This window comes from Parasteatoda tepidariorum, chromosome 12 (assembly GCF_982258835.1).
Source record: "Parasteatoda tepidariorum strain Cologne lab strain chromosome 12, Ptep-v5.0, whole genome shotgun sequence".
In the NCBI taxonomy this organism is placed as follows: domain Eukaryota; kingdom Metazoa; phylum Arthropoda; class Arachnida; order Araneae; family Theridiidae; genus Parasteatoda; species Parasteatoda tepidariorum.
In genome coordinates this window covers 36,872,042-36,891,746 of record NC_141766.1, presented here as the reverse complement: position 1 = coordinate 36,891,746, position 19,705 = coordinate 36,872,042, and the positions used below count along the sequence as shown (strand labels likewise).

Here is a 19,705-nt window from a genome sequence, read left to right as displayed (position 1 = left end):
CATGCGAAAGAGTTTCGAGGGAAATTCAGGTAGCCCCTGTGAAATTTTTGATCTAAATTATAATAAAGAAAAAATGTTAAAATTTTTTTGTTATACAAATGTGACACTTAGAAAAATTTTCTTTGGAAAAAAAAAATTAAAAACTGACTGAAATCAAATCAAATCAAGTAAAAAAAAAATTCTTGATATTTTCAAGCTAATATTACAATTTGGAAATACCACTGATTTTAGTAATCAGTCCTTGGAGCTCTCAATCGGCACTGACAACATCATAAACCATGCTGAGTTTCTGTTGTTTTTTTTGCAGATATTATTTTGACTTTCTCTCTGTTTTTTTTTTTAAATTTTTAAATCTTAATGTTTTTGCTTTTGTTAATGTTTTTAATGTTTATTACGGCACTTGAAATTTAAATTCCACATTTGATCAGTGATGTGAAGATTCCATCATTTTTTAGAGGATTTTACAATATTGCCATTCATTCCAAGTGATTTGTTTTTATAAAAATGTTATTGTTATACAGGTCGTGAGTCTGAAATCCACATAGTTTTGATGTTAGTCTTTTTCTCGGTAGTCATTGTCATATTGCCACAGATATCACAATTTTTACTTTTTTTTTCAGACTGTAAAGATAATGTCACACATAATATATATATGAATGTGTGTGTTTCAGTGAGAAAAAACAAGCATTTTTTCTTTCTTCCTTTAAATTTGATGAATGTTATTATTGTGTATAAAAATGATAGTCTATTATTTAATATTTTTTCATTGAAATGAACAGAAATAATCTTCTCTGTATGAAAGAGAAATATAGTATTAAAAAAACTAAAATTTTTTCTTTTCATTTGAAAGCAAAACTATCTAACCATTTAATTAAAATTTTTTTTCCAATTAATATCCTGTTCCACCAGTCACATTTCTGCACAATCAGAATGTTTAGTTCAACAGATTGTTCAATTAGGTATTTATTTCATGCCGTGAACCTTTAATTCATAAACCTGCAAACTTTCTTAAAAAGTCTCTTCCCTGGTGAAAAATATAATTTTACTAGGTTTCCCTCAGCATTACCATTTAAAAGAATGTAAAGCATCTAAGGACTTTGATAGTATACATAAGAAGAAGCAATGCCATTTATAGAGATGATTAAAAGCATTTATTTAAAAAAAAAAAAAACATTGCAGCCTAACTATTTCTGGGTTTTCTTTCTCAACCAAAACAAATGGGACTACTTGAATTCCAGACTATTGTGATATATATATTTGCTAAATTAAAAATGTAGTATTTGTTCAAATAAAGCTTATGAAATATAGGGAAGTAAGTCACCATTTAAATATTAAAATATACATTTTTAAAGTTTATTTTAACATATTTTTTAATTCCTCATACTTTATCAACTTGCTGTCTGAAAAGAAAAAGAATATTTTCTGTTATGTTAAATATAATACAAATAACTTAATATCTCAATTTGTTTATTTACTAGTTTCTACTTATGCAGCTTATGAGTGGGACCTTAAATTTAATTTCATAAATTGTTACTATTTAAATTAGTTTCAATTTCTATTATTTTTAACACTACTAGTTTATTCAATAATTGTGTGAAATCAAATGATTCTTTTTCTTCGTTAAAGAAAAATAATTATGTTAAAATATTAATTAATATTTTAACAGTATGCAAACTTTACTCCCGAAAAATATTGTAATAAAAAAAAGCACTATAATTTTTGGGAAAATTTCAAATAAAAAAAAATGTGCTTTAGGGAAATATTAGGTTCTGAAAATTTTCTACACATCTGCCTATACATTTAATCATTAAAACTGCATCCAAAAATTGTTATATATATATTTTTTAAATGCCATAAGTTGCTGTGTTCTTATCATAGTTAATGTTTCTAAAACAACACTTAGCTTCATTGCTTATTTTCAAGCAAATGGCAAATAAAAGTTTAAAGAAGTTTATAGCAATTGTAAATTTTTGTATTGCAGATTTTTCTCAATAATTAATTTAAATTTTTTACTTGAAATCTTAAGCAAGAAAAAAATTTAAGTGTTTTAAATACAGTTATAAACATTTATTGTGAAAAGCAGTTGTCTAAAAATAAAATGTTTTGGGAAAAAGAAGAGAAAGAAGTTAATTTTATTTAATGCAAGTTAAAGAGAAATGACAAGGAAAAACGATTTATAAAATAACAGAACCAACAGACTTACTGAATAAAATTTTTTATTATATAATTATTGCTTGCAAATTTTTTTTGCCATTATAATTACAGTGGAGCATCGTTTATATGACGTTTACATTTATACGACGTCTTAGTTTGGTCCCAAATCATTCCTATTCATTTGAATGTAAAAATATATCGTTTATATGACGGGCAGAATCGGTTATACGTCGGTTTCTAGATTTTCCCCCACATTTATTTAATTTTTTTGTGTGTGTATTTTAAGAACGGGCGGAATTTGCGAACATGAATGACACAGAAAAGGGCATGTGTAAATGCAGCATGTGATAACAATGCGGAGTGGTGGGGTGGGGTGGAAGAACAAAGGTATAACGGATTGCACTGGGAGTGGACATTCCTTTTCTAAGAAGGTGATCAGATTCCCCAACCTGCTTTATTGTTACAGCTAGTAAAGGACATTCTTTCCTTATCAGTGCACTAGTGCTACAGATTGTTCTTTTTTTTTCTCCATTCTTCGCTGTTCGTGCTGTTTCGTCCACATCTTTTTTCAGACATGTCTCGAAAGCGTAAGTCTATCTCGGTGAAAGAAAATATTGAAATTTTGAAGGAATTCGATAAAGGTTTACCGGGAAGATCAAAAGCTGACTTGGCTAAAATGATGGGCATTCCAGTTTCTATCTTAAAAACTATTATTCATGATCGTCTGAAAATTGAGGAACATGCTAAAGTCTGCAGATCTTCTTCATCAAAGAAAATGCGAGTGCAGGAGGGTAAATTTCCTGAAAAGGAGAAGATTTTGCTCCAATTTTTCAATCAGTGTCGTGCGTCAAATATTCCAGTTAGTGGTCCAATGTTGATGGAAAAAGCTAAAGAAATCGCCATAAAATTGAATCTCACAGATAGCGGCTTTACAGCAGGATGGTTGCAGAAATTCAAAGCTATGGTTGCAGAAATTCAAAGCTCGGAACTGGATCACGTGTCAAGTTGTAAATGGTGAATCAAGAAAGGTTCCTGCTGATTCTGTCGCAGAATGGCGCGAAAATTTGCCAGGCATAAAAAGTGAGTACCTACCTAAAGATATTTTTAATGCCGACGAGACAGGTCTTTTTTATCATCTAATGCCGAATCAGACATTAGCTTATAAAGGCGAAAACTGTAAGGGAGGAAAAAAGAGCAAAAATCGTCTTACTGTGCTGCTTTGTGCAAACTCTGATGGAAGTGAAAAGAGTACTCCTTTGGTGATAGGAAAATCAAAAAATCCCAGATGTCTAAAGAATATCAGAACGCTTCCGCTGGATTATGATGCAAATAAGAATGCTTGGATGACGACCGTAATCTTTACTAAATGGCTGAAAAAGCTAGACAATGCTATGAGGAGGAAAAAACGAAAAATTTTGTTATTCATCGACCAATGTCCAGCTCACCCACCCGATACAAATTTTTTGGAAAATTTAAAAGTTCACTTTTTTTCCTGCAAACTGCACAAGTGTGCTTAAGCCATTAGATTTGGGCGTGATTAAGAATCTAAAATTGCAGTATAGAAAGCAGTTAGTTCAATTCGCTTTTCAAAGCATTGCAGAGCCTAATCCCTAGAAAATAACTGTTCTGCAGGCAATGAATATGATTTTGTTGCCATGGTCTCAGGTAACAACCACAACAATAAATAACTGTTTTAAAAAAGCTGGATTTGTCCATCGAACAACCAATGATAATGGGGGAGAGGATGTAAGCGATGATGATACAATAATCTATGATGATGATTAGAACTTGCTCGCAACAGAGACAACTTTTGATGAATACATGGATTGCGATGAAGATGTAGTAACGTCAGCGATTTTCACTGTTGATGAGCTTATACAGAGCACACAGTCCGAGCCACATAGTGACAGTGAGGATGACGAGGAATGTTAACAAGTTGTTCCGCCTACTTTTCAAGATGCAATGAATTCCATTGAAACACTAAGAACTTATATTCTTTACCACAATACCAGCGAAAACACTTTGCAGGACCTTGATTCATTGCACAGGTCATTAATTTAAGCTCAGCGTCAATCATCACATCAAACAACCATAGATAATTTTTTCTGTAAACTTAACGTGAAATGATTAAAGTAAAAAAAACAAATTTGGTGTATCAAATAAATAAAGGTAACGTAAATTCAAATTGCTTACTGTAATTTTTATTCTTTTTTTTCTATGGGTATCTGTTTGTTTCGCTTTGTCCAATTTAGAAATTTATGTAAATCAACACATTAAACATTAAAACTAACTGAAAACAGAGTTAGTTTCTAGTTTTGGAAGTTGAAATCGTTATCGTTTATACGACGTTTTTCGGTGGTCCCTTCAGCGTCATATAAACGATGCTCCACTGTATTTTGATTTATAAAAGAGAAATTAACAAGAATGTATTTTATGTTTGATTTTAATGTGATCATATTTAAGAAATCTGTGAAGAAAACTCATGCAATATTCCATACTTTCCAGAAAAATTAAACGATTAAGGTTATAACACTAATTGTTTTATGATGGTAGCCATCTATTTTTTAAAAAAAAATTTGCTTATAGTTAACATCGTAGTCCTCCTTAACAATATACTTAATTAACCACTACTATCTCATTATTATTAAACAGATTCTATTTTTTGACTATGATATTTTGCCTATGATATTTTTCTACTAATATATAAAATATGATATATTAAATAAAATTGACAACTGTTCATTTTTCTTCTGGTGGTTCCTCCCTTAGGAAGTAGCCTTCAAGTTTTTCTTTGTTAGGATATAATATTCTCTCAAATTTGCCAATTTATGTAGCTGCTTAAGGATTGAATTAGTTTGAGACAATATTTAGTTTAAATAGTGTTGAACATTTCTAATATATTCCTCTGAGATTGAATACATAAAAAAATTTCTCCTGACTGAATGGCATTAAGAGTTTTCTGTGCATCTATCTGTACAATTAATTGCTAAAACTGCTGAACTGGAATGTCTTTTTTTAAATTGCCATAAGTTACTGTGTTCTTATCTTTCCTTCTCTTAGTCAGTGTTTCTAAAACAATGCTTTATGCAATATGATAGCAAGGAAAAGTTTATAGCAATTGTTAATTTTAAATTGTAGATTTTGTCTCAATAATTAATTTACATTTAGGAATTAGAAATTAAAAAATTAGCAGTGTTTTAAAAGAAATTATAAAATTTTGAAGAAGCAATTGACTAAAAATGAAATGTTTTCGGAAAAGGAAGGGATGGCAACTTATGTTGACTAATGCACGATGAAGAAATATAAAAAGGAAAAAAAATTATAAAACAACAGAACTAACAAAACTTGTAGAATAATATTTCTTTGTTGTTAATTGTTTATTTTATAATCTTTTTATTTTATAATTTATTATTTAATTGTTTTTACAAAAGAGAAATTATTAAGAATTTATTTTATTTTAGGTTTTTATTTGATCATATTTAAAAATTCTCATTAGACTCATTATTATCAAATAATATATAATTTCGAGAAAAATTGTTGAGTAGAAGGAATTAAATGATAAGTGCACACAAATGATAAATGTACTTTAAAATAAAATAAATTATTGTATTTCTAATAAATATAAAAGAAATGTGTTTCACAGGGAAATAGGAAAAAAAATCATATAATACATTTGTCATCTTTTAAAAAAGGAACAGGAAGTGTCTTTTCTTACAAAACTTTTTTTATAGTCTTAATTTTCTTAGTATTTTGGTGAAATGTTAAAATAAATAAGTTATATAAACTGTTATGATACTAAATAAGTGTTCTTAAATTTTATGATTGTTTTAAAATATTTTTTCGCAGATTCTATTTTACTTTAAATTCTCATTTCATGAACTTATTATTTCCTAGCCGATAAGTTAAAAATATCTAATTTTGGGACACATTTCCTGAAAGGACCCAGCTTTTCGATGAGGCCTAGTTTCTTAGGACTCAGTGAAAATTGTGCAGTTATTTGGTTTTTAAAAAAGGAATAATTGCACACCAGGTTCTGAAAGTAGTATAAAAACAGTTATAAGTTTTGATCCTAGCTAAGAGTGGACTCCTTAAATCATGCTATATTAATGTATTTTTGTTTTTTACTTGGGGGCATATTTCTGTAATGGGTAAGATATTGAACATATAGTGAGTAAAATGATAAAAAAAACATTTTATCCTAAATATTTTTTGACAAAAAGAAAAAAATTGAGATTTTTTATATTTTTGGCATTTTTGTAGAATAAGCTACACTTTTGGAAAAAATTTCAAATTTTTTTTTTCCAGCTTTCTGAAATTCTAATTTATGGGAAAATTTTCGTTTCTGAATTTTTTAAAAATTCCATTAGCTAGGGAAAGAAAATATTTGTCAAGCCATTTTTCCCGAAATCTATCGTGAAGCACTAACATTGATTTTTCAATTGCATGGCTGTATACTAGTTGGTTAGTTGTAATAACAAGACTAACTTTTTCTAACTAAACATAAACTGTTTGCCAGAAATATAGTAGTCATAATATTTACGATTCATTCCACAAATAGTTTAGTCAAATGATCTCCTAAAAGTTTGGGCGTAGCCCTTAACATCAAAACCAAGTTGCACTACATATGTTTGCAGACATTCAAAATGTTATAAAAGCAGAAACAGTTACTAGAGCCATTGGCTATTTATTGTTTTGAAGGTTAGATATATTTACATTATTTGTATCAAAATAGTGGCTCTTGCCCATAGTTTTGATATGATGTGTCTTTGTAAACTTTCCTCTTTTTTGCAGCAGCTTAATTTTTTGTGCAGCTTCTCTAGATAATATACTACTGCTCGTATTCGGTACAGTATAGTTAATTCCAACTCCACAATATTACAGTTTCCAATTCAAAATCTTGCTCATTCATAGAATTAATTTTAATAAAGAATATTTTTTAAAAGTTTACCCACTTTGATTCTAAAGACTAATTCTTTATTCAGTTTCAACATATTTTTTTAAAACATGTTTTTTAATTGTTTAAGAAATAAAGATTAAATTCTGAAATTGAGTTTCTTAGACTATACTAATGATTTTTTCTTACTTCCTATACTTATATGTTTTTCATTGAATATATTCGTTTTATAGAGTAGAAGAAGAAAAAGAAAAATGGAGACTTCAACCATTCGAAAATCCTGTAGGAGAACCATTTGAAGGGCCATGCGGAATTTGTCGAGATTTATATAACGATAGAAAAGGTTCCAGAATTATGTTGGCTAAAGTGAAAGAAGGAAATCTAGCTATAAAGCAGCAAGTATTTGATTCAGCTGTAAAATTAAAAGATAATGCCTGTGATATTGCTCATCTTTCATACGAGGTAAAATTATTCATGGGTAATTTTATGAAATTAGGCTGAAATGATGTAAATGAAGGATATTTAATTTTTTTTCTTAAAGGAAAACGAATAAGTTATTTGTTCAATGTATAGCTAGAAAATGTTTTTATTACATTAACTTAAAAGTTTAAAGAATTATTCAAAATAACTATTTTTTTTAAAATTAATTTTTGAACCTATAAAATCTCATTCCCTCATTTGCAACTTTTGCCACCTACAAATACAAAAAACAGAATTTCTCACTGAAATACTTATTTTTTAACAGGAACTTATTTTTTAAAATTAACACTATGTATTAAGTTAATTTTTATGTCTTGAAAAGAATATTTTATTTAACAAAAACGTTTGAAACTGACCATTCATAATCATTCCTTGCTCATAACGATTCAGAGTGTTTCAGATCAATGGCATTATTATTTGGTTAAAAACATTGCACATATTCTAAGAACATGTTCTGATAAATAATGATGGATAAATAATAATGACAAATTTCAGTAAGTTAGGAGAAGTTCTTCAGCATGCAAAATGAAACTGAATAAGTGTTAAAATGACACTTTCATTCCCACCTTTAAATTTATAAAGTTAATTTATTTCCTAAAAATGTATTAATAAGTGTATTTTTAAGGAATACTTATTGTTATTTTAATTTTATTTATGGAAATATACTTCAGAAGCAAATAATGTCCATTTTCTCATTCCCTCATTTATCATTTCCTGATTTTTAGAGAATGGCACTTTTATAATTTATGAAGTTAATTTAGTATCTAAAAATGCATTAATAAGTTCTAACTTCTTCTTTTGGGATGTTTGAAAAATATATATTGTTAATGTTAATTTTATTAATTGGTATATATTTTAGAAGCAAATATTTTCTCATTTCCTTGCTAAGAAAGTTATGCCTTTGCAAGAGATTGATTCTTTTTTTTTTTGTTAAAAACTTTCTTGTTAAGACTTGTTAAAAACTTTCACCTTGTTATTTTTTAAAACAGTTAAGGACTGACAAACAAATATATTCATTGAAATTATTATTTTAAACACGTTTATAATTAAAATTATTATTCCTGCATATGTTATTTTCACTCTTAAATAAAAACTTATAATAATTTTAGTACTTTTTAAGTAATGAAAGAGACTGCTATGTTTTTCTTGTCTTATATCTTCTCCTGTATCTTATTACAAAATATTAGAAATGTCTGACTCATTTTTTTTTGTTCTCAATATTATACATATATTTTTAAATATTTATCATACAAAGACCCTAATTCTTATCATATTTATTGTCTTAGGATGAGATTAAAAGTTTTTAGTGTGTTATTGTCTTTCCTAAGAATATTTCTTGCCATCTCATAATAATTAAAAATACCGTATAAGTCTTTAAAATTTAAAGTATAATACTACTTTGTATTTTGCAAAATAAACTTTCTGTTTCATATTAAGGCATTCTTCACTCATTATAACACCATTTTGTTAAAAAGAGAATTAAACTTTTAAGCTCGCGTTTAGACTTCTTTTCTTTCAGTTCTGAATCTCTTCTGCAATCTTGTTGTATTTTTAATCGTACTGTCATTGGCACAGTGAGTGCTAAACTTAATAAAAGCCAAGTGCTTCTCTTTTACCTATATTTTGCATTAACGTATTTTCCACCTAATATTTACTTATTTATTGTTAAAGAATAGGCGAAATGTTATTAAATAATCGTAGACATTTTTGTTAGGAGAAGTATCACTTTCAAATTACTTTAGAATACAAACTTTTTAACATTTAAAAAATATTTATCTTTAATTTGTAATAATAAAAAATGGTGACCTGCAAATTTAAACTTTTGAAAAAAATATGACTTTTCATATACTTCCTACAAAATTTTTTCCTACTTTGTTCATCTAGTTTTTTTTTAAATACATTATTAGATGATGGCTTAGGTATTTAAAAAAGAAACATCTTTTTTAATTTTTCAACTCAAGTGCGTCATTATTAACTGTTTCAAACTTTAATTCTGAAGTGTGTTATGAAAGCAAAAAACTAAAGAAAAGAAATTTGTAAAATTTTCTGTAAAACTATTAGTTTCTTTCTTTTCCTAGAGTTTTAGCTAAAAAATAAATTCGTATTATCAAACGTTTTTAAAAGATCTAATTGAATAAAGATCAAAGATAAATTTATTTTAAATTAAAGATTGAGTTATAGGCAATTTAATTATTTCAGGACATGTAAATTACTTTAGAATAATAATGAAACTAATCCTTTTAATGAACTTCAAGAGATAGGACAAAACGTATTGTTAATAATATGAGTGTTTGTTTCAGTTTTTTCTGAGCTTTGACCTGCAGCTTTTGCTGCTTCAGAAGATCTGTTTCTTCCATGTTATTCAACGGGATAGCATTGTGGAGCAGGGTGATTTCAGTGCAATTTCGCTCAGGGGCTCAATGCTTAGAGGGTAAGGGGCCTTCATACCGACTGCAACAAATCACGTGTTGCCATGCATTCACACTTCTTTCTTTCTACCTTTGTTGCAACAATCAGCGATTATCATTGCTCTGGTTTCAAGAATTGGATAGAGTTCAATTTTTGTTGTTGTTGCAGATCAGAAACTCAATCCGATTCATTTACATTTCTATTATCAAAGGGAGAATATGGTGAAATCTCACACAATTTTAGCGTTTGCGTCCTTCAGAACATAGTAACTTATTTTTATGTAAAATATTTGGCTATATTTGAAAGATATTTTTTGACATGTACCGTCGGCAAAACAAAAGATATCATCCTGAATAACTTTTATTTTAATAATCGGATTTTCACTCACTAAGTGTCAGTTTTAATATTTCCTGGGGGTAACCTCAAATATGCTAATTAATTAGTGCTAAATATTAATTAAGTTATGAAATTAGACACAAAAAGGTCCTTTCTCTGAATAAACATATATTTTTTTTTACATATTTGGAATCCTGGCCCTTGACGAAATTTCGAAAAAAATTGGGTCGCAGTAAAGATTTATATACATAGCGAAAGTTTAAAAAAATGCCAAATTACCTCGCCGCAGAAGGTGAAACAATTGGAAGCAGCCATAAAGAAACTGAATGAATGACAAGAATGCAAAACTCTTGTTTTTCCGTTGCTAAGCAACCAAGAGAAGAATTTTAGGGCCCGCTTTCTAGGCGAAGGAAACAGATATATTTTTTTTTTTACTTTTAAAAAAAAAATTTGGCAGGTATGAAGTGTTGCTAAAAAGATTAAAAAGCTGTATTTTTTAATTAATTACATACTTTTTCATGAAGAAACAATTTTCAGTTTTATTTGCCATTATTTAAAAGCAATTATATTTAAAAATTAAAATTTTGGTTTATTGGAAAAGAATTTTGAAAAACACTATTATGCTTTAAAAAAAATGCAAAGCAAATAACTTTTAAAAAAAGGCAATAAACTTTTTTATTTTGCTGAAGCTGTAGGTAATTATAATTGTAAAAATGTATTTTCAATTTAATTAGTACCATAAATGGAAAATTATTACAAAAACTAAAATTTTGAATGAAAAGTTTTAGCAATAATTTGTATAAATTCTGATATTATAGTTTGTATAAATTCTGAATAATACAGGGATGTGATTCTTCCGCGGATCCGCTGATTTCCGCTTTTTTCAGATTTTTCCATATCTTCCGCTCTTTTTTCATAAATTTCCGCGCGGAAAAAATTTTTATGCAGTAAATGATATTTTGTTGAAAATTTTTTTCTCCCGCGGAGCGAAAGTATTGAAGCCCCCAATAAACCTTTCTTCACATGTCAATCTGCTGGCTGTGGTAAAAGTGGTTGACCTTGGTAAAACAATGCAGTCTCCTACTCCACTACTCTCATCTTTTCAGGGATGAAAGACTTTTTAAAATTTCCGACCATGTTCCAAAAACTTTTGGGGAGTCGAACGAACGATATAGTCGGACTTGCGACGAACTTCCCCCCCCCCTGCAGTAGCCTCCTGAGAAAATGATCTTCAGAAGAAAATGGGTAGAATTTCGGCATGTACGCCGTTGCCTTGACAACCGCGACTTCCGCTTTAGATTGGAAAAAAGAAAAAAAGTCCTAAGCAGTTTCGTTTCGGCCGCTGATATTTGATTTCTTTTGATTGACTGATTTACAGAGTTTTAAATATTAGGAACTGGGCCAGAATCTGCTAAAATTGCGATTCTTATTTAGATGATTTTTATGTAAATCATCGATTTTCGTATATAACTGATTTAAAAGTTACTTGTTGAGTTTCGTTTTTACACGATTTAAAAATCATTACTCGCAATTCCCATTCACGCAATTTAAAAATTCAATATCGCGATTTTTTTTAAGCGTTTTTAAAACCCAATATCGCGATTTGTATTTAAACATTTTTAAAACCCAATATCGCGATTCATATTCCCGCTAGTTTAAAATCCAATGTCGCGATTCGTATTCATATATATTTTTAAATTTCAATATTGCAATTCGTTATCACGCGGTTGTAATATCAAACATCGATTTTCGTATTTATACGCGGTTTAAACATTACTCGTTGCGATAAGTATTCACGGACTCTAAAAATTATGCATCGTGATTCTTATTTACGCGATTTAAAAATTCAATACCGCGATTTGTATTTTTGTGCTTTTAAAATCCAATATCGTGATTCTTATTCACGTGATTTTAAAATTCAATATCGTGATTCTTATTCACGCTATTTTAAAATTGAACATCGCGATTCTTATTCAAGCGATTTTAAAATCCAACATGGCGATTCTTATTCACCCTATTTTAAAATCGAACATCGCGATTCTTATTCACGCACTCTTAAAATCCAACATCGCGATTCTTATTCACACACTCTTAAAATCCAACATCGTGATTCTTATTCACCCTATTTTAAAATCGAAAATCGCGATTCTTATTCACGCAATCTTAAAATCCAACATCGCGATTTTAAAATCTGATATCGCCTTATTCACGCGATTTTAAAATCCGGCATCGCGATTCTTTTTCACGCGATTTTAAAATCAAGCATCGCGATTCTTATTCACGCGATTTTGAAATCCATCATCGCGATTCTTAACCTAAGGCCTCTAAAAATTGTGTGAGAAATGATCTTTCTTGTCCTATCAACACTGATGATCAAAAGTCTGCAAAACGCAGTCTACAGATCAGTCATGTTAATAAAAGACCATCGAAAAAATAAAGAACTGATGAGAAAGTCCATAAAGGTCCTTTGACCATTAAAGAAATGTTTTTTGAAATGATGTGATACATAAAATCGTGCTTATGCATAATTACTCAAAGTTATCTAAATTATTAAAAAAAAAATTTTTTAATCAAGATTTTATTTAAGAACATAATTACCATTTATTTATATTTATTTGAATAGATAATAATGTAATCATTATCAAATTGGCTATTGAATTCATATCATTTTTTCTTTTGCACGCTTAATGCTACAGTTATAAACTTCCTCTTTTTTGTGTTTTTGTCAATCACATCCCTGATAATATAAAAATTATAAATTTAAAAAAAAATATTTTTTTTCAATTTTGTACAAATAGAATATTTTGTCAATACTAGAGTGATGGACAAAATCAGGTCCTTAAGGTTTCTTTCCTTCTTTCTTTTCAAGTTACTTCATAAACAGAACTGCTTAAATTTTTATTTGCAGGATAAATCAGATCTTTAGGTTTTATTTTTTTACATTAAAAATAAAAATTTTTTAATGTAAAAAATATATATTTTTGAGTATACATTTGTTATTTTATTGAAGTATGCAAAAATCTTGATCGGATAAAACTGGTTATTTATCAAAATGAGGAGAACAAATTGCTTTTTTCCTACTAAAATATTTTTTATAGCAACAAATTAATATTATGATTTACCTACACTGTGAAACTTTCGAGAGTTTAAAAAAGCAAGGAAGATTAGGAATAGTTTTGGAATTTATCAAATATTAATTTGACAAATCAGATTTAAGAATAGAAACAAATAAAATTTTTATTATAAGGCTTCATGTGCCTATTGTTGATAGTTGAGATTCTGTAACCAATCTTCCTGGGATTTTGACTCCTCCGAGTGTTGCTGATTATAGCTGCCAGTAGTCATCATTTAGTAGGAAAGAGACATTACATATTTAAAACGTGATGTTATACTCTCTTTTTCTTTTCTTTTTTTTTTTTTTACAATTTTTAACAAAAGTTATTTTTAAGAAAGTGAGGCTTAAATCTAAAAAAAAAGAGAAAACAGCCACGCAATCCTATACCTCTCGTAAAGTAATATCTAATGGTCATGGATTAAAGAGTCCCAAAATAATAAGAGGTACCCATTTTAAAATTCATAGTGAAGGTTGTGCAACACTTGGAAATTCTGTAGTGTGAAATATTTATCACATAAATTCCTATCAACTTGCAAATGTAAGAAAAAAAAAACTATATTGAGGTATTTGTATATGGAAATAAAATTCATTTTATCACTTCCACTTCCATGAAAAATATAAAATTGAAAATTTAGTACATTTCTAATTCTCTAAATGTTATACACAACATTGTTTTGAAAAAAAAAAAAACTTTTTTTAATAAGGCTTTTGATAGATTTTTGATTTTAAAAATTGTGAAATAATTTCAATCCTGCATTTTTCTTACTTTTTTTTATTTGTATTATTTAATATTCTATTTATTAAATTTTTTCATTAAAATAAAAATGCATGTAATATCCAAAAAAAAAAAAAAAAAAAAAAACAAAAATTATACAGAAAAAAATGAATTTTTTTTTCTATAAAAAGATAAGATAATTAAGTACTATACTTGAATGGACAAATTCATAGGACAAAATTAAATAAATATGTATAAATTATTGATACAATATTTTGTTAAAATATGACGCAAAGTTTATTTCATCCATTTATGAGGGATCATATAATTCAATCAAATATATAAATATAAAAAAATACTAATGTGAATATTAAAAATAGTAATATAAATAAAAACAGAAACAAAAAGCAATAAAAGGAGCTCTGAAATAGGAACTGAATACAGAAGAAAAGTGTGCATGCTCTTATGTGCATACGCTAGGCAGAAAACAGGTTTATTGTCACATGTGGCATGAAGGTATTTGCAATCATTTGCAACAGACACCATGCAGCAAGGAAGCGAAATTGTGTTCAGTGTCGTTGTTGCATTCAGTATGAAGCCACCTTTAAAGCCTAAGTTGCAAACAATTTGGGTTATAAAAATTTGACTGTATTTTATGAAAGTCTCAATTTCCTATATCTTTTAACTAGTTAGTTTAATCTTTAACTAATTAGTATGGTGACTGAGGAAATTTTTTGTTTCATGCAGTTTTTTTATGTAGTATACTGCTTTTAAGCAAATAGAATATTGCTTAATATAGTAAATGTTTGTTATGAGGACATTAAAATTGTGAATTACATGAAAATAAATTATGTGTTTTTTGTGAATCTCAAAATAATGTTACTGAACAATCTTTATAATACGTAAAATCAAACACTTAAATCTGTGGCCTTCATTATTTTATAAAGATTTTTGTATTGAGATTTTTTAAACGCTCTGACAAGTCATATATAACAAGGTTATAATAATATAATTTATAAAGGTAGCCATCTATTTTTTATAATCAATTTTGCTTATAGTTAACATCATAGTAATCTTTAAAAATGTACAGTGCACAAAATAAAAGAGGGACCACCCTGAATAACTTTTGATCTAATATTCTAGATTTTCAGGTTCTAGGACTCTATCTTAAAGATTCAAAGAGATGACTTTAAATATGTTAATAAGTGCAGACGATATTTTAAGTTACAAAATCAGGCACAAAATCGTACTTTCTCTGAATAAACATACCTTTTTTCTGACTGATTCAGATTTCTAATCCCCAAATAGTGGGGGTTAGTCACAATCTGGAAAATATGGTCCCACTAGTTTTGACCCCTTATTGTTAATTTTACTTTTTTGCGTATTTCGCCATATCTCGAAAAGTTTTTGAATGAATAAAAATTTTTTTTGCATATAGTTATAAAATTCATTTAGCCAAAGATAATTCCATGCAAAAATAACCTTTAGGGAGTAATTTCTATTTTTTATTAGCTTATTTTATAACAGTCGAAAATATTTTGAATTGCAAGGTATAGAATTTTTCATAATTTTAAAGAATGTACTTTCAGATGGCAAACTACAAATTTGAGCAAAACAGCTCTAATAGTTTCCAAGAAATTGAATTTTGAAATTGCAACTTTTTCAAAATTCGATTTCTTCAAACTATTAGACTAATTTTGCTCATAGTTTGTATTTCATTATTTAAAATTACATTATTTCAAATGTGAAAAATTGTATACCATATACAAAATTTTTTCGACTATTAAATAAAAAAATAAAAACTAATAAATATGTACTAAAAGTTATATTTTGTATGTAAATATCTCTGGCTAAATGAATTTTATAATTATGTGCAAAATGTTTTAAATTCGCTTAAAAATTTCTCATAATATGGCGAAATATATAAAAAGTAAAATGAACATTAATGGGTCCAAACTTTTCAACTCTCTCTTGACTAAACTAATGGGACCATTTCCCCCCAGATTCCAGATTTGAGGGTCAGAAATCCAAGTCCATCAATAAAGGTATGCTTATTCAGAGGAAGTGCTTTTTTGTGTCTGATTTTGTAACTAAAAGTATTGTCTGTACTAATAAATTAGCATATTTGAGGTCACCCCTCAAACTTTTAAGATAGTCCTAGAACCGGAAAATTCTATTATTAGATCAAAAAGTATTAAGAGTGGTTGGCTTTTATTTTGCTCACTGTACTTATGAAACATAACCCTCTCACAATTATCAAGCAATTTCTATTTTTGCCATATCCCTGGTTCTGTAATTATCAAAAAATTTCAAGTTTTATTATCTACAAAAAAGTGTATTTTTAAACGTGGCCTGGTGGCTAAGTGGTAGTGCTTCACTCTCCCCTGATGCAGGTCCTGGGTTCAATCCTTGAGCCCACAAGGTTGATTCAGCCTTTTATTCTTTCAGTGAGTTGATAAAATGAGTATGCTTGGGAACTAAACAGTGGGGGTTCAACGTTCAGTTGACCACTCAACCGAAACATCTGGTCTTGCACCCCAGAGCCCGAGGTCAAGAAAACTGGGATGGGCACAATAGGCTTTAGGCCCTCTTTGGGTTGCGGTGCCACTAAGTTTAGTTTAACAAATTTTTTTACTAAGTTCTGTTATATTTATCATTAATGAATGGAAATAATCTTGCTTATGATATTTTTCAATTGTTATATGAAATGTGATGATTGACATATGAAATAAAATTAATTATTGTTTTTTATTTCTACTTTTGGTGGTCTCACTCTTGAGATGTGACATTTTGAGTTGCATTCTCTGCATGACAAACAATTTTTTTTTGGTATAAGATAAGAAAATGATATATAAAAGAGAAACATTCTCTCAAATTTGCCATTTTATATGACTATCAGGGTGTTGAAACAGTTTGAGACAATATTTAGTTTAAACAGTATTGAACATTTTCAGTGTATTTCTTTGATTTCTTTTAGATTGAATATATAAAGAAACGCATCTTCACACAGCATCTTTATGAAAAAAATGAAGAATTTTCTGGTGGGATTGACTTTTATGATAGAAGTAAGTAAAATTTCTATTTCGATTATCCGTGAAAAAAGCTTTTTCCTCCAACAAATTACTTTTTTATGCAAACGTGTATATAGCATAAGTATTGCCACATATGTGAGCCATTTGATTACAAAATTGAATTTTGAATAATATATTATGACTAACTAAGGAAAAAGTAAAGAAGTTGAGTACAGAGCATCGAAAATGTATGGAAATAGTCATATGTCTCAAAAAATAAATATCCGATCAGAAATTTTCAAAATCACATAGGGTAGGGCTACTTCAAAATCTCAAATAGAATCCCGATTTAATATTATAGGTTTGGAAAATCCAGGAAAAAGTATTCTGATTTAAAATACATGTTGTTGCGTAGATTGTTTCATAAAGTGATGCTATAGTGACCTTTAAGTATAGTGTAAAAATTACTTAATTTAGAGATATCTCGAGAAATAGTTGTCACTTTGAAAAATTCCAAAACTTACTTGATATTTTGAAAAACCTATCTAATGACACCTAGCTTGGCCCACTACCTCAGCCCCTGGTGTTTAGGTGATTCTTGGGAAGTTGGACCTAGTTTGGGGAAGAAGGTCAATTTTAATGTCATAAGATAGTTTTTTCAAAATATCAAGCAAATCTATTTTAATTATCTGATCTGGCACGTATTTATCAAGATTTTTGTATTTTCAGCAATATTTTTGCCATTTCCATTTTGCAATTACTATGTCACCAATGAACCAAAGGACAACAACCTGTATGTCAAATGAGGGTACTTTTTTTGGAAAATCTAAATCCACAATAAAAATAAATTAAACTTTTAAAATTGCCACTATCCTGGGAGGGGTATGGAAGAGTCAAGTTTGGCATTATGTAACACAGTGTTTCCCAACCTTTTTTGTACCATGCCCCACCTAAGCCTTTCTAAAATTCTTATGCCCCCCTATGTAACATATACATAATTTTTAATATTAAAAAATCGAATTGTTCACTTAAGAAACTTAGGAAATTGTTAGCCAAACAAAGTAAGTAAATTTTCAGAACATATAATGAAAAACAAAAATTCAAATTCGAAATAATTTTAATAAAGATTTTTCTATAATAATTTAATATTTTAATTTAGTGAGATTCTTGCCCTTGATGCTTGCTGCACGTAGATTTTATCGTAAGTTCCAATTTGTTTAGCTTCAGTCTCAAGTCTCCCAGTTGTGTTATATCCAGACGATTTCTTTTTTTTACCAATAAAATCATTTACAGCACTAAATCCACATTCAGCTAAATATGAAGATGGAATCGGTAACAATAGTTTTCTTGCACATTTGATTGAATTTGGGTATTTGCTTTCTGTTTCCTCACGAAGCCATGCCATCACTCCTTTCATATTAAATAAAGTTTTAACTGACTCATCATTTTGCATTTCTGCAAGTTCTTCTTGATATATTTGATATATCAGACAAATCCACTAACATGGATGTTGGAAAATAAATTTGTTTTAAATCAGAATATCTTTCTTTTAAATCAGCCGATAGAATTTTCAGATGATAGACAATAATAAGTAAAGCGATATCATTTACTTCCCATTTTTATGGCCAACTGTTCAAAGTTTTTGTTGTTTATATATTTCAGACATAACTCAACAAGGGTAATGAAGCCAAATATCTTCGCTTTTGCATCAACAAGAGTTTTATTTGTTCCTTGAAGTTTCTTATTTAATATATTCAGTTTCTCAAAGATATTGGCTAAATAACTCACAAATGCTTTACCATCGACTGTGAACAGATACTTCATTTCAGGTTTGTCGCTTAAAAAATCCCTAAGTCACATAATATTTATTGACCGCAATTATTTAAGAATTTGCTTTTTTCTTTCAATTTTGTCACTGAAATCTCGCATTGCATTTAAATGGCCTAGAGCAAAAGGTTTAAACTCATGTCGAGTCCATTTCTGAATTGCCCCCCTTTACAATCAAATTGCCCCCCGGTGGGGCGTGGGCCCGACGTTGGGAAACACTGATGTAACACATCTTTGAAAAATAATTCATATGTATTTCTTGATACTTGATTGCTTTGCATTTCTTGAGATATTTGATTGTTTCCATGCATTTTGGAAGTCCTGTATACATTTCTTAAAAATAGATTTTGTCATGCTTCTCAAAATTCACCATTTTACATTAAGAAATAAACTATTATTAATCTGCAGATGTTACTTCTGTTGTTAGGAAATGTGTCAGAAGGCAATCCACTACTTTCTCTTTCAATTAGATTCCCTGGATTCACTTAGTTATTGTATGCTTGCCAGGATTTCATATTTTTCATGGCAGAATAGTAAATTGAGTTATTTCATAAGTGTCACAGATGTTAATTTAATAACCTATACAAACACAAGTAAAATTTGGGTATCTTTATGTATCATTCAGTACTCTTCATATAAATTAAATACTATTTATGAAAATGGTGGTTTTTATTACCTTGATTGCAGCCGTAAAATATCATTTCAGTATATACATTATATACATTAAAACTATTAAAAACATTTAAAATGTATCTGATGCAATC

The 19,705-nt window shown here is 28.5% G+C and overlaps 1 protein-coding gene across 2 annotated transcripts in view; it reads left to right on the top strand.

Annotated features, from left to right (window-relative positions):
* The window catches only part of LOC107455117 (uncharacterized), a 100,367-nt gene that overhangs the window by 58,929 nt on the left and 21,733 nt on the right, over positions 1–19,705 (top strand). For both annotated transcript variants that reach the window (XM_071188264.2, XM_071188263.2), the window contains 2 exons: positions 7,282–7,510; positions 17,081–17,168. In XM_071188264.2, the coding sequence (XP_071044365.1) occupies positions 7,282–7,510; positions 17,081–17,168 (317 nt within the window). The remainder of the gene's footprint in view (positions 1–7,281; positions 7,511–17,080; positions 17,169–19,705) is intronic.